Source organism: Zootoca vivipara, chromosome 13 (assembly GCF_963506605.1).
Source record: "Zootoca vivipara chromosome 13, rZooViv1.1, whole genome shotgun sequence".
NCBI classification, from domain to species: Eukaryota; Metazoa; Chordata; class Lepidosauria; order Squamata; family Lacertidae; genus Zootoca; species Zootoca vivipara.
Window position 1 is genome coordinate 22,587,013 of NC_083288.1, and position 23,401 is coordinate 22,610,413.

At 45.7% G+C, this 23,401-nt stretch overlaps 1 protein-coding gene across 7 annotated transcripts in view; it reads right to left on the bottom strand.

The window, feature by feature from the left end:
* Positions 1–457: 457 nt before the first annotated feature.
* The window catches only part of LOC118094191 (signal transducer and activator of transcription 5B), a 68,250-nt gene continuing 45,306 nt past the window's right edge, over positions 458–23,401 (bottom strand). For all 7 annotated transcript variants that reach the window (XM_060281457.1, XM_060281456.1, XM_035134280.2 and 4 more), the window contains 16 exons: positions 20,568–20,705; positions 18,693–18,849; positions 18,437–18,526; positions 18,066–18,240; positions 17,152–17,282; positions 16,903–17,054; positions 14,736–14,891; positions 13,730–13,909; positions 12,662–12,749; positions 11,765–12,187; positions 10,017–10,111; positions 9,784–9,914; positions 7,566–7,721; positions 6,313–6,364; positions 5,395–5,502; positions 458–4,672 (listed from right to left, as the gene is read on the bottom strand). In XM_060281457.1, coding sequence (XP_060137440.1) covers positions 4,546–4,672; positions 5,395–5,502; positions 6,313–6,364; positions 7,566–7,721; positions 9,784–9,914; positions 10,017–10,111; positions 11,765–12,187; positions 12,662–12,749; positions 13,730–13,909; positions 14,736–14,891; positions 16,903–17,054; positions 17,152–17,282; positions 18,066–18,240; positions 18,437–18,526; positions 18,693–18,849; positions 20,568–20,695 — 2,349 coding nt within the window. In that variant the 5' untranslated portion in view covers positions 20,696–20,705 and the 3' untranslated portion in view covers positions 458–4,545. The remainder of the gene's footprint in view (positions 4,673–5,394; positions 5,503–6,312; positions 6,365–7,565; positions 7,722–9,783; positions 9,915–10,016; positions 10,112–11,764; positions 12,188–12,661; positions 12,750–13,729; positions 13,910–14,735; positions 14,892–16,902; positions 17,055–17,151; positions 17,283–18,065; positions 18,241–18,436; positions 18,527–18,692; positions 18,850–20,567; positions 20,706–23,401) is intronic.

Below are 23,401 nucleotides of genomic sequence, written 5' to 3' on the forward strand. Positions count from 1 at the left end.
AGACACAATGACCAGTCTCCTTTTCAACACATAAAAGACAGTACATTTATTTGAATCAGCCTCTAGCACTTTTTGAAATTCATAGATGCCTTGCTAAGTAATGATTATAACAAAACAAACAAACTAAAACCTAGGAATCAGCTGGTATTAATAAAATACCTTACATTTTAGCCCTTTCCAGAGATTTCCTTCCTTGTGCAATTAACTTCACTGGCTCCACCCTACTCTAGTGTCCAAGCATCGGGCGGTAAAGATGGAAGCGACCGACAGCTCGTTGTACATCCCTGCGCAATCAAACCCCCCAAGTTGTTACGTTCTTGTTCTCCGTTCCCTACAACAGAGAGATTTCTTCCATCTACTCGCTGTTTAAACTGTAAAAGCTCCCTACGCACTCACAAACCTTACTCCCCTGACCAAAGTGGCCATTGTTAACCAAAAAACACACACTGGCCATTAATTCCCCTGCAAAATTGCAGACAACACTTTATTAGTAGCACAGGGCTAGAGAACATTTTCAAAACATTAATATTTCATCAAAATATGTATTTTCCACATAAAAAGTGTCTTTTGTTCCAAATAAAACCTAAAAGGCATTTAAATCTATATCCCTTGAGTTCTCCCATTTCCCCCAAATTTAATAATAATAAAAAATCAGTTGCTCCTATGACTTCACTTTTTAGAGAGTGATATATTAGCAGAAAAAATATTTTTTTAATATATTTTCCATCAAAACTCTTCATAGTTTTGGCAAAATAACTATTTAAAATAGTGCAATAGTTCTGTTATTTAGGGTGCTTTCCCCCACCCCACCCCGAAAATATTAGCAACATTTGCAGCTGTTGCTTGGACAGGCTTGGCCTCACTAGAGAAAATGAGACAGGCACAATCCACCAGGAATTTGTGTGCAGTTTCCACGGAAATGAATGGAAACACTGTGCTCTCCTGTACAAGCCCCACAGGACAACTGCCTAGCGGATCACAGTGCCCTGTGCAAAGGGAAAGAGGAACAGGAAGTTATGACAACCTGTTCTGTGCTAGACTGTTGACCATTGTTTACGTTCCAACCTGAAGCTGGATTGACATACAAAGCTCCTGTAATTTTTTTTGCCAGCCTTCAGCCCATTACAAGGATTTTAAAGCGTATGTACTCATTTCACATAAGCACTGTCACCTTACTTAAATGTGATACCTTGCTTTGTGTCACATACAATTTAGGAACACAGAAAGCTTATATATTCTGAATCATAGACCATTGGGTTCATCTAGCTCATTAACATCTACAGGGATTGGCAGTGGCTTGTCAGGGTTTCAAGTGGGTGTGTGGGGTTGTCTTCACCTTAAGACGCAAGGAAATTGGGCCTGCAGCCTTCTGGGTGCACAGAATCTGCTCTTCTGCTAAGTGACAGCTCTTCCCTATGTCACTGACAGCTCCAGGAAATGTGTCAGGCCCAGGACATGTTTGTGTCTCAGTGTAGAAAATTTACATGGCACCCCATCTCCCACACTGACCAATAGGGAGAACCATCCATTGGGCAAGTTCTCCTGCACAAGTATCCTTGCAATGAATGGGTAATGCTGCAACTCCTGCTCATTTTGATGAGGCAGCCACAGAACTTCCTAATGGATAAGGCTTCCGGTCCGCTCGTGGGGGGGGAAATGGCTGACCCTTGTTCCACCTCTCCGACCTTCATGGGGAATTTGGTGGCTGCTTGGGGAGTAAAGCAGTCTCCCCACCCCCCTGGGTTTGGACGGGGGGGCGCTGGCCCGCGGATGCCCCCTAACCCACCCCGACTCTTTGAGGGGGGGCTGGGCCGAGCACCCATGGGGGCCGGAACTCCTGGAGGCCACCCTATACGAGCGCGATCTCCATGATTAAAGAGAATAATTGGATTTAAATTCATGGACATGCTTCAAAAGAAGGGGGAGAAGATACTGCCAGGACTTTATCAGCGTCTGAGCAAGAAGAGAATCGAGGGAGTATTTCGTCAAGAAGAATGAATGATTGGGACGGAACGAAAAGGGAAGTGAACTTTTTATTTTTATACTTTAAGATGTACTTACCACCTTCCCGGATGGACTGTCTGATTATTTGGGACAAATGAGAAATGGAAACGAACTGTGTGGCATCGGAATTCATATAAATAGAGGATTGTCATCTGGTATGATTTTAGAAGTTGCTTTGTTAAACTGTTAAGAGTAAAAAGCCTCCCCAGTCAGTATGCTTATTGGAGTGGCCTGGAAGCCGCCGGTGAGTTGGATTTACGAGCTGTGGCATATTTGGAATTTGAAAGATAATAGCAGCCTAATTGGAGTCTCGGAACGCAGAGGGTAGCTAAAAGGCGAGGAAAGCCATAATCAGCTATAAGAGATTGTGCATAATGTGAACGGGCTGTTCCTCGCCAAAAAGCTGTACTCTTGCGATCGGTGGACAGTTTAGAAGATGGAATACAATCTGAGGCGTTCAAGATGGCGCTGGCTTGTGTCAGACTGTTGACGCGGCAAGAAAGGCACTCCAGATCAAGAGAGATTTATGGGGAGGTTGGACTGGATAAAAAACCCACACAGGAAAAATGGATATGTGTTAAATCTTGTTTGATGCCTATCTCAGAAGCTGCGACAAAAGACAAAGAGAGAAGAAAACATCTAGAGGGACTGTTGGAAAATATCGGGACTATTGTGGATTACAGCAAGATTTTGATATCAGGATTAGGATGGCAGTGCGAACAGTTATCTAGAATCCCCAGACATTGAAGCATGGGAAGCCTAAATTTTTTTATGATTTGGCATAATATTTGGCTTAATTGATATGTATGTGCCACCATAACTTGGTGGCAGAGCACGTGCACAACCTATACCAAGTTCCAGATTCAATCCCTGGCATTTAATGGGAGAGACCTCTGCTGGAGACTCTGAGAGCTGCTGCCAATCAGAGCTGCCGATGCTGTGCTAGATTAACAAATAGGCTGAGCTGGTGTAAGGCAGCTCTTAACGCTAGCTGACCCTGCCACCTGAAAATGGTGGAAACACACACACACACACCCCTGTACTTTTCAGCTTTTAATATAAGCAGTCTTTAAAATTCTTTAGCAGAGTCCTCACAATAAACTTAGGCTGTATCCCTGGGAGCTCGAATAAGATTTGGCTTTTCCATTTGCCTGCTGTTGATGGGAGATGTATTCTAACCATTTGAGCACCATCCAAGAGCTGTCATTTGAGCACCATCCAAGAACTGTGTCACCCTCCCCAGGGGTCACCCCAAAAGTGAACAGGACAACCTCTCACTGCACACTTGTTTTGTCGATGCCAGGAAAAATATGATAGTTGTTATATCGGAGACTGAATCCTTCCCTCCTAACAAATTACCTGTTCCACAGATGCATATGTGAGAAAGCTACAACTTCGGTGTCGAAGTTAGTCTGAGCTTTATCGGTGAGTAAAAAAATAACGTTTGGAGGGAGTTGTTCTTCCCAATTGTTCAGCCAAATGAAAGGGCAGGAAGCTGGGGGATCAGAAGAAAAAAGGAACAGATTGGGCAGGCTTTGTCCATACATCTAGAAATTTCCACTCAAGGCATCCCTTTTTTCCCTCGGAACCCAGCAATGAAATCCAGGGGCCTTCTTCTCATGCCACCCCTAATCCTAACAGGGGGAACACTGTTTCTGATTCTAATTCCTGCACTTTCGCTTGCAACTTATTTAAAAACACCACCACCATCACCACCCCTCAGCAATCTGCTGAACTTTTGATACCTGGGAGCAAAATGTCGGGCACATCAAAAGCCAAAAAGTACTAGATGGTGCAGGAGCCAAGAGGTAAGCGACTATCTTGAGACAAGGCAAAAAGAAAGGCGTTGGGGTGAGGCGACAGATAGTGACTCCAGAGGGTTCTGTCAACCCAGGGGGACCTGGTAAGAGTGGGCTACTACAGAGGGGTCCGAATAGAAGCAGCGCTCCCACTGAGTCAGGGTCTCTTGCACAGAATGCTGCTACCCACATGCGTGTGCACCCGGGAACACAGGTCAGAGGCAGGCAGACGCACGCACACACCCGTTTATCCTGGGTGCAGACAAGAAAAGAAATGTCAGACACATAAAAAGATTACGAAAGACAAATACTTCAAATAAGGCCTACTCTCCTCCACAGCTCAGCAACCCCCCACCCCCACCCCAAAGGCTCCTGGGCAAAGGACGTGGCAGTGTGTGGAATCCTGGGAGAAGGGGAGGGAATGATCCCCAACGCAAATCATATGGCAGCTTGGCAGGAGGCAGTGCGCCAAAGCAGAAGGCCCGAGAAAAGCCGAGCAGATGGGAAAGCCAAGCGATACACTCCACTGCCTTTTGCACGTGCGAAAGGGGAGAGACAAGACCCACTGCCTCTCAGGCACAGCCCCACACCCCAGTCAGGGCAGGGCGGGCTTGCCCTCACTACGGGGTGAAGAAATGCAACCCCCTCCAAACACACACACAGCAGCTGTACTCCCTAACAGCAGTGCCCCCCCCCCATTTTTCACAGTCTCTACACGGTCTCTCCAGGGGAGGCGGCATGGTCATGACTGGGCATGTGAGATCCACTGGCTCTCCATGGGGCGCCTCAGCAGCTCTTCCACGTGACGCGCCACGTCCATCGAGTCATCCAGGTCATAGTCCGCTTCTGGGTCCAGCACGGAGTCGGGGCTGAGATGGAGAGAAAGGAGTAGTATAGGTCAGGTGGGCTGCAGGTATGTGTGTGTGTGTGTGGAGATGGGTTGGGAGAGAAGCTTCTCTGCTTCTGAAAATGCAGGAAACTGTGAAGGAGCTGTGGTTTTCAAGCCAATTTTTCAACACCCTCAGAAAATTACGTACAGTCCTCTGGCTTGTTTGGAGGAAGCCAGAAGAGTTAACTTGGGATTTAAACAGAAGATTATGCAGAAGTTGCATTAATGACAGCTGCCCTGTAAATAAGCCAACAAAAATTACCAGCCTGCAATTTTTTAATTTATTTTACTGGTTTGGTAAGAGGCTAGTAACCCATGTTTCTATGCTGGCCAAGGAGAAGGAAAAGCCTCTTCTTTCGCAGCTAGCAATTAGCCTCTTAGTAGCCTGGCTTTTGGGGGTTTTTTTAAAGAAAAAAATGCCCTCTACTGGTGAAGGAGAGACAGATTTGAGGGACAGGCTTTCCTTCCTCTGTTGCCAGTGTAGAAACCAGGTTGCCTGAGAGAGGAAGAACAGAGAAACCTGCCGGCCCCCTCACTCTCCTGTATGGAATTTCTGGTTGCCCATAGTTACCAAGCAAGTTATTAAATACAACGCTGAATAATAACAGGTTTGCTGAAGAGCACGGTGAAGGGCCATGAAGCAGAACCCACTTGCAATGGAGAGCCCCCTCCCGAATATCCCACCAACCCAGACTTACTTACTTTGTTGGATAAGTGTTGTACAGGGACTGATGGCAGACAGCTGGGGATGAAGCTTGATCCATGTAGGTAGGCCCTCCAGCCGTAGAGTCTCCAGATGTAGTGGCAAACCTGCAACAGATGGGGTCCGCATTGGTGCTAATTTCATATGCCCAAGGGACCTTTTGCCCATTGCATTGGGCACCTAACTCCACCAAAGGGGGACTTGATATAGACAAATGAGGATCACCTCTGTCTTAGTAGTTTTCCCAGCCTCCATCCTGCTTTGTTAGCAATCCTTCGCCCTCCCCTCTGCAGCAAAGGCCTATCTGCCCCAATTAGCTTATACTCTCCTGCCTTCTACCCACTGCCATTCATTCATTCATTCATTCATTCATTCATTCCAGGAGTTCTGTTTCCTGTTCCCTGCATGCCTTCCATGCCCTGTGTTTTAAGGAAACCCCCCCCCCCCAATGACTGTCAGTATCTGAAGCAGTCAAACTCACTCCCTCGCATCATAATTAGAAGCTGGTCAAACAGCAAGCAGACATAGCTGTCAAGAAAGAAAAATAAAATAAAAAAGAAAGGCCCATCACAGTGGAAGGTTGTGTGTGGAGAGAAAGACAACCTTGAATGTGAAAACCACAAGTCCTCAACCATGTCAATTTCCTACCCTTTTGTCACCCATTCCTTCCCTTGGGGATACTGCTAGCAAGATATAGACCCAGACACATTTAGCTTGCTTCCGGTTTCTAAAAACACGAATCCGAATGCAGAAGCCATCACCCCCATGTTTGGAGATAGGGCAGTGGCCAGAACTCTTGGTCGAGGGGTAATGAGGAGAGATGGCAGCCAAAGCAGAGAATGCATCTGCTTCCCACCCCAAATATTTACATTTCCTTCCATTTTTTAAAAGAGCCTTTAAAGAGCCATGGTACTCACTCTGGCACAACTTGCTTGATCAGTGGCTTCACATACCCATCCCCTGTCTTTGCTGCAAAAGAAAAAAAAAGCGGGGGGGGGGGGGAGGCACTGAGTTATTACACAGGGCATGCAAGCACCTTGTCCTACCAGCTCTATGCAAACAGATGAGCACCTTGAAACCTTTCAGTGTTCCTTGTTCCTCTTGCTTTGCTTTATTTGTTTTATTTTCTTCCTATCCCGACTATTTCTCCAAAGAGACTAAATGCGGCTAACAAACAGAAAATATGCTTTCAAAGAAATGTGTTAACGATATCCACCTCATTTAACAAATCCCAGCAGCGTAAATAGAATGCAGAACTGCGACAGCAAAAATTAAAACTATTGTACAGTTTTGCATCAACTGCTTTGAAGCTGAATAGTGATGGCGCCTGGTGGACCTCGGCTGGCAAAGCATTCCATAGGGTAGGTGCCACAAAGGAAAATGTACTCCCTACCCCTAAGCTGCCACCCATCTTGTATCCCAAAGTCAAGGGAAATGCAGTTTGCAGGGAGGAATATACTGAAAAGGCTATCATACACTTGGTCATGCATAACAGGGCAAACCCCTCTGGCCCATGGAGAAGGCAAGATTAAACCTCACCTTTACCCCTTCCTGGCATGCTTTATTCTATCTGTTTTTTTCTAATTTCTGGCAACTTGGCTATTCTGTCTGCAAGAACAGCTGCCAAACATGGTTGTTTGTTTTTTCTCTCTTTGAGCCCCATTCATCACAAAGACATTTTTCCAATAAATCATTTTCACCTGCAATTCCATATTCTCAGCCTCTACACAATCCAAGTCTAGCGCCACCCACTTTCCTCTCCCTTTCCTTTTGCTTCTTCTCAGAGCCATTTCTGATCTATGTTTATGTACCTGGCTAAACATTATAATCATGTCTATATATCCCCCTAAGGTAGCCTCTTCTCAACCTCGGATTCCCAGATGTTCTTGGACTACAACTCCCATCACCCCTAGATAGCAGGGATGATGGTACTTGTAGTCCAGCAACATCTGGGGACCCAAAGTTGAGAAAGGCTGCCCTGAAGAAAAAAATGTTGCACATACAACAGTGCAACACAGATCACAGAAATTCTAGAGTAGAAAAAAATGAGAGACTTGCAGCTGAATGTAACCATTGCTTAGGCTCCCTTGCCAGAGGCATACAGAAGTCTGTCTGTGATTAGACGTGAGAGTGGGAATAGACCATGCCTGAAGAGTGCTGCAAAACCTACAAAGGACTGGCATGTAGTATTTGGAGAAGACCTCTTCCTTGGGACGGTCAGGATACACATAGAGGAGGTATGGGAGGTCCCCGAGACGGTCTGCCAGGGTGCGGATGGAGAAGTCACGAGTGGTGAAGGGCATCAGGTTCCAGAACATCCTATCAGCTGCAAGACCCAAGAGCATAATAACTCAGCAGCAGAAACAAACAAGCAGCTCTGCTGACCAACCAGAAACAGAGACAAATCCCCAAATAAAAGCAAAACACCTACGCAGAATTTCAGGGAGAGGAAGCCTGGCAGAGGGCTTTCTGTATGGCAGCTCCTAAATTGCGGAGTTCCCTTCCCACAGAGGTGCATCTGTATAGCTTTCACCATATGCTGAAGAGGCACTTTTTCACCCTGGCCTGTGACACTTTAGGTAAGTTTATTCTGTGGGACCTCCTCTTTTGATGAATCTATACTGCTTCATACTATCTGTAACCATTTCACTTGTCTTATACCGTAATTGTAATAGTTTAATCTTTTTTTATATATTATATTGTGGGACGTGGGTGGTGCTGTGGTGTAAACCACTGAGCCTTGGGCTTGCCGATCGGAAGGTCGGAGGTTCGAATCCCCATGACGGGGTGAGCTTTCGTTGTTCGGTCCCAGCTCCTGCCAGCCTAGCAGTTTGAAAGCACGTCAAAGTGCAAGTAGATAAATAGGTGGGAAGGTAAACAGTGTTTCCGTGCGCTGCTCTGGTTTTGCCAGAAGCGGCTTAGTCATGCTGGCCACATGACCCAGAAAAACTGTCTGTGGACAAACGTTGGCTCCCTTGGCCAGTAAAGCGAGATGAGCGCTGCAACCCTAGAGTCGTTCACGACTGAACTGTCTAGGGTCCTTTACCTTTTTATTATATTGTGGTGAGCTGCCCTGGGACCTTATGGTGAAGGGCAGGTCAGAAATCTAATAAATAAATAGCCACATTTATGACTGCTACGAAACATTGTTGCTTCAGCAAATCAGATATGAGTGCCTATTTCCAGCTCTGCCTGGTCCCTCAGCTCCTTGCCTTCCTGATACTGGTACAGTGGAATCTCGGTTTACGAATTTTCGGTTTACGAACGCCGCGGACCCATCTGGAACGAATTAATTCACTTTCCATTACTTTCAATGGGAAAGTTCGCTTCAGTTTATGAACGCTTCAGTTTATGAACAGACTTCCGGAACCAATTAAGTTCATAAACCAAGGTACCACTGTACTGTATAGGAAAGTCAGTCACAGTGATGCATGCTCTGATAGCTTACAAATTAGACTACTACAGTGCACTCTATGTGGTGCGGCCCTTGAAGATGGTTCAGAAGCTACAAGTGGTGTAGATAGAACACAGCAGCTAAGCTTCTAATCGGACTCATATTACACCAGTCTTGAAAGAACCTGCAATGGTTGCCAGCTCCCTACCAAACCCAATTTAAGGTGTTGGTATTGACATACCAAACCCAAAATGACTTGGGCCACAAATACCTGAAGAACCACCTCCTCCATGCATCTGTTGAGATGCTAACATTGACAGGGGGGACTCTGTAAGCAGTAACACCACTTTGTGTGGTTTGGGCATGTGAGAGGGCCTTTTCTGTGGTGTCCCCCAAGTTATGGAATGCCCCCCTGGTGCATCTTGCATTACTGTTGTACTGTTTTTGATCTGAGGTGAAGCTGCATCACTTTACCCAGGCTTTTAAGTGAGTGGATTCCTCCCCACCCCGTTCTGCTGAATTGCTGCATTCTTGTTTTGCAGTGCTTGTGATTTTGTTTAGTTTTGTGGTTTTAACACATGGTTATAATGAACTGTATCTTGTTTTAAATTGTGGTATTTTATGTAACCTGCCCTGGCTCCATTCAATGAACGGCAGAATACAAATATAAATAGCAAAGAAAGTAAATAAGATTTCACACATAACATAGTCACATCTAACCCAACTAATAGGAACATACAGGACAGGAAGTGAAACCAGATGCAATTATAAGCCAGCAATTTTGACCCAGAAGGGCCAAGTTAATGCACAACATGACAAATGGAATGGAATAAACTAAAGCTATATTAGCCAATGTCACCTAGAACCCCAGCGACAATTAATAATAGTGTGTTAATGGTAAACAGTAACTTGTTTGCAACGATTTTTGATTCAACACTCTCAGAGCAGGCAAGGACATAATGCAATATTTATTCTGCCAAAAAACCGAACTCACTGTTGTCAAACCTCCAGGCGATTGTGATACCTCCAATCTCAGAGTCACTAAACCTCAAAAGGAAAGTTCCATCTGGCTTGTTGATTAGCAGGTTGTGGGCTTGCTGCTTGTTGACAAAACCTAGAATAGCCCTGGAGAGAGAAGAGAGAGAAGTCAAACTACAAAACGGTAAGGTATGGCTATTGCAGCCTGTAAAAGCCAGTAAAGGCAGCAAAAGGATGGGGGAATCTCACCCATCATTCCAGTGAGGTTTCAAGTGTTTCTTCAGGACTTCCATCACCCCATCAAACCACTGCCAGAATGTATAATTTCGTCCTGGGAGGTTCTCCTGGTTAAACAGAAAGAAAGACCAACATTCCTGCCTGTTTCTCAGTCACCCTGGGGTCTTGTAAAGCAGCTAGAAGCCTTTATGTGTCCTTGGATCCTAAACTAATGGTTTACAGAAAGTAGAGTAAATTATTATCCAAATAAGGCTTGCCACTATCACATGTTATGGGGAGAACAAGCCATCAGATGAGAGACACTTTTGTCTTTGTTATGTACCTTGATGATGATCAGCTGTTACTATAGCACTTCATTGTCAAAAGACAGTGCAATCTCAACACATTTTTTCACCCAAAAGGTCCTCATGAGCTGCTTTTACAGATTAGGGACAGAGAAAGAATGACTTCTCCAGTGTTACCAAGGGAACCCAAGGCTGAGAAGGACTTTTTGGACCAAACTTGTTTTTGTGCGTTATATATATATATATAGCCTTCTGAACTACCACCTCAAGTCAAGTCAGTTTACACACAGAGCAAGTGAGGAAACATCTTGGCATGGCCCAGAGAATGTCCTAAAGACTTCTGACCAGGATCCAGGATCAGAAGTCCCCAAAACCTCTGTCATGCTTTATGGGTGTGTACAGAAAGCCCTACCTGCATAAATGCCTAGAGTGAATTGTGGAATCTGTGTAAAGATACTACAATGTGTATTTGTTAATAAGCTTGTTCAAAGTAAAGCAGTTAGCTGGACTGAAATTTCTTTAATCAACCGATGGCCTAGTTTTATACCAGCCTTTCCTAAACTGGTGCCTTCTTGATGTTTTAGACTACCATTCCCATCACCCCCAGAATGAAGAAGGTTGCTTGACACAAATGCCAGTACAGTGGTACCTCTACTTACGAATGCAACCCGTTTCGGGGTGCTATTTGCACCCCGAAAAGTCTGTAAGTAGAGCGCTGCTTCTGCACATGCGCAAAGCACGCAGATAGCTTCTGCGCGTGCGGCGAACCTGGAAGTAAACACTTTTGGGTTTGCCGTGTTTGTAACCTGAAAAGCCGCAACGTGAAGCAAACATAACACGAGATTATTGTGAACATTGGCACAGGCCTATAGTCTGGGTTCATGTAGAGAGGTGTGTTCTTTCCATTTCTCCCTTACTGATTGGATCTCAAAACTGGCTGCCCCTAACAAGGCTGGCCCTAAATGGTACTGTTGCCAACCCAAGCTCTCCTTCCTCCTGCACCAGAATGAAATGTTTCAGACAGCAGGGAGAGGAAGAAGTGAGAAAAAGAGACATAGATATGGAATGGAACACAAGTCCAGGTGGGGTGGGGTGGGGTGAGCTGCAGTGATGGGAGAAGGCCTATAGGCCATGATACCTCGCGGCCTATCCTAAAAATGGTTATCTGGCCAGTCTAGTTACTAACCAATTCTGAACTACAGTCGTACCTTGGTTGTCGAACACCCTGTAACTCATACATTTTGGCTCCTGAACGCTGCAACCCCGGAAGTGATTGTTCCTGTTTGCAAACGTTCTTTTGGAACCTGAACCTCCGATGGGGCTTCCGCAGTTTCTGATTGGCTGCAGGAGCTTCCTGAAGCCAATTGGAAGCCGCGGTTTGGTTTTCGAACATTTTGGAAGTCAAACGGACTTCTGGAACGGATTCCGTTCCACTCCCAAGGTATGACTATAGAACACACACTCACACACCCTTACCCTGTTGAACTGGGCCCAAGAAACAGCCATGCCGTTGTAGTCTTCTAAGAGGTTCATGTTGCTATTGAACAGTTTCTGGGCCAAGAAGAGCAGGTTTTCCTTGGTGAGACCTCGGCTGCTCTGGACCTCCGATTTGAACTTCATGTTGAGGGCCTCGCACAGCTGCGACCACATCACCTTGTCGGGCACGGCGAAGGGCACACGGCCCGGCTCTGCAAAAGCGTTGTCCCACAGCACTGTGGCTGTGGCGTTGTTGTCCTGGCTGCCGTGCACAATCACCACCACAGGCAGGGACAGAGTCTTCACCTGGAAGACCAACTCGTTGCCGCCAACACTGAACTGGGATTCAAAGAGGATGGTGAACTTCTCCTCGGTCACTGACTCGGCGCCGCGTCGGTCGGAGCGCTTGATCCGCTTCAAGGACTGTGGAGGGGTGCCATGGGCAAGGCAAGCACAGCAGCAAGGAGAGGTGGAGAAAAACAGAGCACAGGCTGTAAAGGCCCTAGAAGTGATAGCCATCGCTTGCAGATAGTGGTAGGAGAAAGCTATGCTGTATATTGAGGCATATTTGTGGAGGGAAATACGCACAGCGTATTTCGGTCTACCTAGAGTTTTTCAGATGCAGATTTTGGCATTTTTACCAAAGGTCATCACACGGAATTGGATGGGGTCACTTATAACACTGGCAAAAGGCCAAAGAACCAGAGAGCAGGGAGAGGGAGGACAGGTACAATTGAGTCCCCCAAATGTCATTAAAAGCTCCACCTTGGCCCCTGGCTTTTGGCTCCATATATGGCTCATTTCTCTCTCTCAGAATCAGGAGGATTAATAACAGACCCTTGGTAAGAAAAATAAAAGCGGGGTGGGTGGGAATCAGTGCAGGCATCTTTGTCTTACCATGTTGCGGAAATGAGCGCTCAGAGTACCAGTCGCCTGGTGATATTCCATCACACAGCAGTTGTTCAAGATATCGCCGCTGCTCTCACTGCCAAAATAAACCAATGGTAGTTAGCAGAATATAAGCCAGTGCACCACAGGCAGTTTAATATCTTCCCATCTACAGTTCTGCACTAGGACGATCCTGCTGACGTAGCTTTTCATTGCTTCAACAAAAATCTTGATTTATTTATTTTTTAACATTAGGCTAAATTCTACAAACGAATGCATGCAAATGTACACATGTATACTGAACGGGCTTAAATGGAAGTGTCACTTTTTGCCTTGTGACCTTTCATTGCCAGCCTTGAGGGAAGGCTGCTGTCATGCCAGCAAGCATGTCAGCTTCCAAGAAGAAAGCCTTTTGCAACACAATGGTAAGAAGACGTGAAAAGTCTGCTTGCACAGAAGAGCCCAAGAGCCATGATAGCCGCAAGGGAGCAGTCAGGAAAGGAAGCTTCAAAAGTTCTATGGACTGAGGGGTAGGATGAATTTCACACACTGGCCAAGATTGACATTTCTTATTTCCTGAACATCTTGCACAGGTGTGAGACACCCTTTTTTTTTTAGCCTAGAGACCATATTTCCTTCTGGGCAACATTCTGGGGGCCACATGCCAGTGGTGGGCCGGGCCAGATGCAAAAATGGGCAGAGCAAAAAAAAATGCAAATTCTGCCTAGTTTCTGCACATGCTCTCCTCTCTAGCCTCCCTCCAGGCAAGCAAGATGCATTATCAGAGTACAATGACATGTTCCAACCAGGCAAAAAACACCTTTCAAGGATATGGAGCATGTCTGGCTAACCCTAATCCCCTGCTCTTGTATGGAAATAGTGAAAACATTCCCTCTACTAACTCCCCTGCTAATATTTTCCACTTCTACTTTCTTAACAGAATTAAACTCTATGCACTGAAATGCAACTCCCACCCTTCGAGCTCCATGGCTTAGGATGAGCACAAGTGTCTGTCCTAACCTTGTGAAATCACTCATAGAGTCCCTGCCACATGAGGTGTGTGAGGGTTACACATACTTGCGGGTGCTCTCATTCTTCAGGAGGGCTTTGGCCTGCTGCTCGCTGATGATGGTGGCCTTCACCTGTGGAGGGTTCATGTGGACATTTAACTTTCCACCAACCAGCAGCCTCACTGTGGCTGCAAACTTGGTCTGGGTCTTCAGCACCTGGGGAGGCTGCTTTTCAATAATAAAAGTACTGTGGAGGGAAGGGAGAAATAGAAGGAGTAACTATTTGCAAAAAACAGGACATTGTAAAGGAAATCATTTACATAACTAGATGTATCTGAAGAAGTGTGCATGCATACGAAAGCTCATACCAATGACAAACTTAGTTGGTCTCTAAGGTGCTACTGGAAGGATTTTTTAATATATATTTTTAGCTGCTATTACTCATTTATGTCCATGCTCTTTCCACCATGGTTGTAAAAAGTTGAAATTCCAGATGTGGAGAAAACAGGGAGGGCACATTTGCATGATACAGGAAAGTAAATCTTTGCAGTTCAACCCCACAGTGAACACCATACATTTTTTGCAAATAAAATGAGGAACCCACACTATAACTACAAGAGGAGAAAACTCACACTATCTGGCTTGCCCTGTTTTTTTAATGCGAGTGTATAAACTACATACATGCATTATTATATGCTGCTGCTTACATTTTTAGTTGTCACTGCAATCTATTTCAATTTTTTAAATGTGTTTATAGCATGTTTTTATTTTTTATCTGAATCACAGTTTATATATTTACATTAGCTACCTTGCACTCTATTGTGGAAAGGTAGGCTATAAATGTGTTTAAAATGGACAAATATTGCTTATGCAACTGGTTCTGAATGCTAATGATTTGGTGTATATACCGTTCTATTTTAAATACATTTCAATAAATATACCTTGCTGTGTATTATTAGATGGAATGACCCTACATCTCTGAACAAACAAAAGTCCATCCACACCTCGATGATTCTCCCACAGAAGATTTTCCCTTCTTTCAGCAAGAATGTCCCCACCACCGCTCAAATTACCTAGTCACCAGGGCAGAAATTATGTCTGTGACGGTGGTGTTGATGTCAGCCAACATCTCTTCATTGGGCCCTGGAATGGGCAGCTGCTGACACAGATGTTCAACACGGCGCACTTGTTGGCGGTTCTGGCAGATTATCTCAGCTAGCTTCTCACACCTGCAGAAAGAAGAAGCTGGTTTAGGAGCATGGGGGTGGGCAGGATGCCAAAAGTGAGATGGGCTCAATCCAGATAGCACTTTCAGATGATGTCTACATCACTGCCAATACATCCTACCTACACCTTTGCTTAGGACACTTCAGCACATGCAGGCTCCCAAAAGTTTGAAAATGAGTATTGTGTATTCAAGGCTATGTAGAGTAGAGCCATTGAAGTTAATGGACATGACTCACTTAGGTTCATTAATTTCCATGCGTCTATTCAGAGTAGGACTTGGTTGAATAACACTCGTAGTGCTGCAGTAACTTAAGATTGTGTGTGTGTGTGTGTGTGTGTGTGTGTGTGTGTGTGATCTGTGGTTCAGCTACAACTCCCATCATCCTTGACAACTGGCTATGCTGTCTGGAGCTGATGGGAGTTGCAGTCCAATGACACTGGGAAGGGAACAGATTCCCCAGGGAAAGGTGCAACTATTCCATGCTCCTTCCCCACCAAAGTCACAGCCCCACCTATAATGACTTTCATCTTGTCTGGATTTAGGTTTCAGCCAGTTCACTCATATCTAGCCTTCAACTATGGTAGCATATTGAGTAAGCTTTGCATTAGTGATGTACTGGATTTCAAATGATATCCATATAAGCTTGTGATGCCAAATTGTTTTATTAACTGTATGCAATTTTAACTGCGGCGTTTATTTGATATGACATGACTCTGGTTTTTGTTGTTGTGTGGCCTTGTAAAGGCTAACCGCTGTATCAAAAATGCATTTAAGCTGAAACTGAGACTGCAGAATGCAACAGGACAAAGATGAATGTCATTAGCGTATCAACAGCACTAGCATGTCTCCAGATGATCTCAACCTGCTGTCTCATACACATGCTGAACATAAAGCGGGGAAGAAGATGTAATCTTGCAGAGCTCTCCAAGAAATATTTGGGGAGTAAGGGGCTGCATTTGGCAGCTCCCAAGTTCAGCTGAAAAAAGTGCTTTGTTTGCAATGTAAGTAGTAGCTCTTGTCACTATCAGGATGTGAAAGTTCACTCCCTGGTCAAAGTTGTTACGGATTCAGCATCTAAAGTAGTGCAGCTGGCAGCATTTTGTTGTTGCTGCCAGGCTTCAACACTGTTGTTGTTGTTGTTGTTGTTGTTGTTGTTGTTGTTTTAAAACAACTATTAATGCTGCAATGTGCTTGATGTATGTAGAGAGTCACTTGGGAAGGGATTACATATTCCACCTCATTCCTTGAAATTCCTCCACTGTGGCATTAGGAGGGGGCAACTTACTGGTGGGAAAGCCTCCCATGGGAAAAGAGAGTTAGTTCAATGCCTGCCTGCGTACATTTCCAGAATCGGCCATGCCCTTCACCCTAGATCCAGTTTGCTAAATAGCACATGCAGTAGTTCTGCTCTGCCTGAAATCACTCCATCTGATGTAACCTGTAAGCCTCCCACCCTTATCTCAGAGCTGCACATATTCAGGCTATGATCAGGGCTGTGTACACGCAGCAATTCTGCAGAAGCACAGAAAAGCGACAGCATATAAATTGCTAAACATCTCAAGCTTTCCTTTCTTATTTTTGAAAAGTATGTTTCCAGCCCTTGTGGCTTTAAAGATTTTCTTGAAAACATGTGTCAGGTGACTTTCAAGATGCCAGAGAGGTGGTAAGGATCAGGGGGCAGCATAGCACTTTGCCTTGCCTTGCTTAAAATTTGCATATTTCAGCTTTCAATGTTAAATAATTTGTATTACCTTGGGACTGAGTTTCGATTTATTCCGGTGTAGACTACTCACAGCCTTGTCTAATGTAATTCAATGCCCTCTGCACACGGCTCAAGGAAGCTCTCTTCTCGGTTTTTACTTCGCGTTCCTAAGACTGGACCCCCGACACTTTAAAAGTGTGCATCTTACATTAAGCCTTTCCCCATCACCATTCATTAAGTGTGGAGCTAGTTGGGAAGCCCCGTTCCCCCTCTCACCACCACCCAGGTTCCCTCCTCACCCATCACCTACCAAGCCTGCAAGCCATCCAAAGGGCCCTCAGGGGGCCCGCCATTCCCTGCTAACTGTTGCCGCCTCTTCCACTGAATCAGCTCATCATCCAGGATAATGGTTTGCTGCTTGCGGAGCAGTGAAAGTGTCTGCTGGTGCTTTTCAGCCAGCTCCTGTGAAGGAAGAAGAGGAGACATGCATAGAGAAATTGTCTAGCTCAACGCTGGTGTATACGGAAGTTTGGCCAGGGCTGGAGATGGTAGAGCTCACCACACGATACTGCTGCAGTGTCTGTGCCTCACGGGTCAGCCAAGCTTCCAGCGATACCTTCCTCTGCTGCAAAGTAGACTCACGGGCCATGCGCTCCTGGGGGTTTAGCTGGGCAAGTTGAGCAAACTGGGCTGGGAAGGGAAAGGAGAGAGTATTAGGCTCCCTCCTGGGTCTCCTCATAATCCCCCACCTGTCAGACAGGGGTGCCTCAAATCCAGCCCTGTCTCCTCAGCTGCTTATCGCTCTGTGCTTCAACAGATAAGCCTAGGAACATGGGCCATGTTCTGCAGATGTCTGATTGTTGTCTTCGAAAGCAACTACTCTATTCCGAACTTAAAAATGGAAAACGCCATGCTGGTGGACAACAAAAAGAGGTTTAAAGACTCTCTCAAGGCAAATCTTTAAAAATGTAGTATAAACACCAACAACAGGGAAACACTGGCCTGCGAGCGCTCCAACTGGAGAACAACCTTTACCAAAGGTATCATAGGTTTTGAAGATGCTCAAACTCAGGACGAAAGGGAGTAGTGTGCTAAGAGGAAGGCACAATTGGCAAACCCTCACCATGATCAACTCCCACCCGGAAACCTATGTCCCCACTGTGTAAGGATGTGTGGATCCAGAATTGGCCTCCACAGTTCCCTATGGACTCAATGTTAAAACCGTGTTCATGGAAGACAATCTTACTCAGCTACGAGTGATCGTCAAAGAAGAAGAAAATCCCAAGTCTGACTGTTGGTCCGTCTAGCTCAGGACTGGCAACCCTTATACTGTTGGCTCTCCTGTGTTTCAGAACAATATCTTGAGTTGCCAGGGATTGAACATGGGACCTTCTGCATGTAGAGGACATGGCAGCTCTTCCTTCGGCTTTGCAGAGTGACCTACTACTTGCCTCCTCTTCCACATACACACACCTTGTACGCGATGGCTTTCTTGGTACTGGATGATGAAGTACTCCTGCGTCTGCTGAAGCCTCTTCAGCTGGTTCTCAGTGTCCTGAGTAACAAGGCGAAGCTCCTCAAAGGTCTGGTTGATTTGCAGGTGCTTCTGAGACAGGGCATCGGCCAGATTGCTAGCTGGCGAGGGACTCTACAGACGAAAGGAGAGAAGGTAATTGCCCACAGGCAGAGCAGAACTGACAAAGCAGGGCACGGGACACAGGCACCCTTCCAAAGACTATGAGTTGCAACACCCAACTTAGCTCTACTTGAGAGCACACCCTTGGAAAACCATGAACCAAAGTTATTCCTCTGCCCTGAGTAGAGCAGTCCTTTATCCTACTCACATCTGTGGCCTCTCGCACCAGACGCTGCTCATGGTAAAGGATGTGTCTGATGCAGCGCACCAGTTCCATAGGGCAGCGTTCGTACGTATTCTGTAAAGAGATAGAGAGAACAAACAGGCTGAGGTGTTGGGGGTAGAACAAGTCGGGAGGATCAGCTAGTCACTCCACAGCCCATTCACTCATGAGGAATCCTGAGTGCAGCTTCTCTCTGCTGCCCTCCCTTCCCACCACTGACAGACAAGCCACTAGAACCCACCTGCAACTGGGTGGCATAGTGGCCCAGTTTGATCTTCAGAAGGAAGCCGTCCTCGCCCACCTGGTGGTCCGCTTTCTTCTGCAGCTCCTGGATCAGTCCCTCCAACAACTGTGTGGCCTTGGCACCCTCCTGGGGGTTTTCCGGATCGATAGAATCCCTACCAGTTGGGGTACAGACCAGGTGTACATTTGTCAATCCCAGAGAGCAGCCCCTGCACACCTGCCAACCATTATCTGCCTTATCCAAAACATTAGAAGGTAAGAGGGAGAAAACCGCACCACCTCGACTTTCAAATGAGGACAGAAATCCTCTGTCATACAGCAAACCCATGACTTTGTACATTGTGTTAATTTGTTTGAAAGAGCTACAAACCACCCACCCCTTGATTTCTTATCAAGAAATCATCACTGAACTAAATTTAAATTCATGTGTCATTCAAAGGGATTTGAAAGCATATGAAAGTTTGTCCACTTATCACTCTGATAAAAAAGCCAATTCAACGTATATAAAAATACAACACTAAAAAGGAACAGTAGGGTTTTTCCCCTCCTGCAATGCATTCTCAGCATCCTCCCACCTTTGAAACGTACATGGCACATGTATATATATGTAATCAAACTGAATGCTGGTTTAGCCATCAGTCTTATCCTTCCTTGAATACTTCCACCAGACTGTCTGGTGTTTTTTTTAACCTATTATTTTTAAATGCTGCATGGGCATCTGTTTATTTGAAATATCCATCACTTAAAACAAAAGGCACAATCCATTTTAAAATAGTTACAGAACTGCTCTGCGGTGGGGAAGAAGTGGGTTGGTGATGTGACATGCACTATCCTATCAGCTCCATCCATAGAGAGAAAACTGTTGGAACAGAGATGGCAAGTGCCTTTCTAGAGCAGTCCCACCCACTGAAATAATGCTATGTCTGTTCCCATGCTAAGTGGATGAAGAAACAAAAACTCAGAAGCAGTGAAAGGAAACTGTATACTATGGAAAGCTGTGATTGCAAGGTGGAAGTAGCAGTTATCAGTTAGGGCCCCTACAAATTCATGGGGTGTTGTTGTTGTTGTTGTTGTGTGTGTGTGTGTGTGGCTGTGTCCTGTAATATGTCATGGATGCTATAATACTGCACCAGTGGATAATTTATACTGGACCGTCCACGCCTAATTCTGCTTTATTAGTTGTTCCTTAATGCTTCTCCACTGTCACCACATTATTGCTGCCTGCCACCTTTGTGCCACAGAACTGCAAAAGCAGGGCAATAAAATAAACTGGAACACCTTTGGTCTAAACAATAACAGGACTTCAGTAGGAGGTCACAGGCCACGTACTGATTGGAAAACGAAGCAGGACGTCCGCACCAAAACTTTTGTTGGAGGCACAAACAGTAATAGAAAACGGAGTTGTGTACAACTGCCCAGATATGATCATGAGCACCGTGAATGCACAAGAAAATGGATGTCTGGAGAGGCCTGGCTCTATGGCACTCAAAAGGCATGCTCTAGGGTAAATAAATGTTCTGAAAGGAAGCTGATTGTCCAACAATGGAATACTTCCAAAAAAGAACAGGAGAATTGAAAGAGGGGTACCAGTGGCGATTACTGGTTAGGTAGGTACCAACAACCATCTCCAGCAGCTGTGAGATACTACTTCAAGCAGATCCAGAAGGGAAAACTGGTGACTGAAGGAAGAATGTGTAAGTGCTTTATAAGTTGGGACAAATCAGGGACACTTGGGAGGCACATGGATCAGGCCTGGAAAGCCAAGGCATGCTGTGTGTGGTGTGAACCAGAAGTTTTGCCAGTATCCTATCCCACCATATTCCTCTGCAGGGCTGAAGATGGTCCTGGACAGCCAGGCCTCGCGCTCACCTACCATGGCTGGCTCTCAATCCACTGCGAGAGGTAATGGCGGACCTCGATGGGAAAGTGCTGCCCATACAGCGCCTGCATCTGCCGCAAGGCATCCCCCTGGAGTTGCTGCGCTTGAATCCATACCGCCATGGCTTAGGACCTGACAGGGGAGAGAGACTTGTTAAAAGAAGGGGTCGCCAGGCATAGAGCTTCTGACTCATGCACACTCAAGCCTGCGTATACTCAAATCACCCCAACCTCCAGTGGCTGGAGAACTTCCAATTATAGTAACAAAGCCAGACACAGCAAGGACGTTTTCCTCATGTAACTCAAGAGCAAACACTTGACATACCTGGATTCTTTTGGAAATATTCCATTGTTTGTTGTAAGTATCTTAATCCTCTACCCTTCTTTCCAAAGGACGGATTAAGAAGAGATGAGAGAGGGTATGGGTGTAGTAGGGTAAGCTTTAATTAAGAGGATTGCAGCAATGAAATTCCAGGCTTAAAACGAGCAATCTTATAAAGTGGCTTGGGAAACAAGACCTTCCTACCTCCTTCTTTATCTGTAAAATGGAAATTACAACCTATTCTCCTCCTACCAGGTTTATTGGGATCAGTGCGACAAAGGACCTTGACACAGTATAAAGTGCTGGGACACAAGCCTGGCTAGAAACTCTACTTCGGTCTCCTGAGGCTCAAACTTCCAAACACCAACTTTGGGCACAAATAGCAGCCAGGAGACATAACTTTATGGCAGAAAACCAGCTGCCTGCACATCTCCTGATCAGGGCCCCACATTTCAAACGCAATTCCTTCCACGTAAAAGCAGCAGCATTACACCCACTTTTGAACAAATAATGTGTAGCTTGGCCCTCAGTGGGTAGATCGTTGAAGCTAGGAGGTACTGTCCAGTAGCATATGGCGGGTGATCTTGCGAGGTAGGTCAGGATGTAGAATTAAGTTGTGCCTCAGGGGAGGAAGGCAGGCTGTGCCTATTAAAAGCACTTTGTACATACCAGATACACCTTCCTTTATTATTACTTCACATCACCCCATACCACCCCATCCCTGCCAATGAAATATCTGACAAGGGCCATGAATTAGTTTTTACAGCCAGAAAAGATAATTGCTGGTGTTTCTTAACACGTTTTGCTGGGAAAATCCTTCTGCCATTGAAAGTTGGTGGAAAGGAAGTGGAAACACCCACTGCTTGCAAGTTTGGAGAGAGCTGCAGAGGGAAACCAGAGGGTGAGAAATAACTTCCTCAAAAAGCGAGTGGCTCACTCAAATTCCGAAAACGAAATGTGCCAGAGGTCATAGAACTGCAGAGTTGGAAGGCATGCTGAGGATCATCTAGCCCAACCCCCTGCAATGCAGGAATCAAGGCTCCTTTGAAGCTATGGACCCTCTGGTGTGAAAATTCCTTCTCCTTAATCTGAGATCTGTAGAAGGTTATTGCGGCTCCTCAATGGGGCAAGTGGTATATGTGTGTATGACTATGCTCATGCACAGGCACACTGTTTGTTATGGCTTTTCATATTCCAGGGCTGAACTCTGGAGCTAAGGCAAATGAAGCTGGCGATTTGCATTCACCTTGATTTGTGTTTTTAAAAATCTCTACTGACATCTAAAAGAACAGTAAGGGCACCTTCTCTTAGAATGGGCTCATGGGCCAGAATCACCACTCTCTAAGCACTTTTTTTTTGTGGCCCCAAAGGAACCCACTGAATTTGCTTGTGGCAGAAGTGTCTGCCTGACTGTTGGCATTGTCACTGTACTCATCCCAACAATGGGAATTTTCTTCTTTCTCCAGCACTCAGGAAACAGGAAGGAACACTGAGATGTAGGACCCAGTGCTGGGATCCCCAATGTGGCACTTGTGGGCACTACAGCACTATCAGACACCCCCATGTTGCTTGCCAATGACCCCTACCCTGCCCAATTTTATGTTTACTTTTAAGTGTTTTGAGGCTTTTTAAGCTTGGCAGTGGGTAGGAAGGCAACTGAAGGCCAAACAACACTTTTCATTCGGAGATTCAAGCACAAGCAATCTCTTAATGGGAACACCTGTGCGGTTTTTAATAAATGCAGGCATCGAGAGCCTGCTAATATGATTGGGCAAAGATACACGTTAAGCTTTCCTTTCACCATTTATTGATCTAAACCACCCCCACCCCCGCCAAGTTGTTATTTTTGCCCACTTTTCATTCTATGGAATGAAAAAACTTTCCCAAACAAATTACCACCCCCACTGTGGTTGCATTTAGCAAAAAGAACCCCATACAGCAGGAGACCAAATTATAGTTCTCCCATTACATTTCCTCATTCACGGTAGTTATATCTCACTTTTCAAAGCAAGGAGCCTTTGCAAAGTGGCTTAGAAAGTCAGGTTCTGCCTCTGTGGTTGGAGGCAGTAATGCAGGCATCCCCAAACTGCGGCCCTCCAGATGTTTTGGCCTACAACTCCCATGATCCCTAGCTAACAGGACCAGTGGTTGGGGAAGATGGGAATTGTAGTCCAAAACATCTGGAGGGCCGAAGTTTGGGGATGCCTGCAGTATTGCTTCTGAATACCAGTTTGCTGAAAACTCTAGGATGTGAGAGTGATCTGGTGCTTCAGTCCTATTTGCAAGGTTTCCCACAGGCACCTGGCTAGGCCCTATGAGACCAAAATAATGGGCTAGATGGGCCATTGGCTGGATTCAGCAGGGCTCTTCTTATGCAAACCCCAGAGGCTGCTCAGCATGGCTTAACAGTGTGGCTGAGTGACCTCTGCATTTGCAGCCTTCCGCACATATCAGCTGGGGTGGAAGATGTGTGGGGAAGTGGGTAGGCAAATCACTGCAGCTGCCTG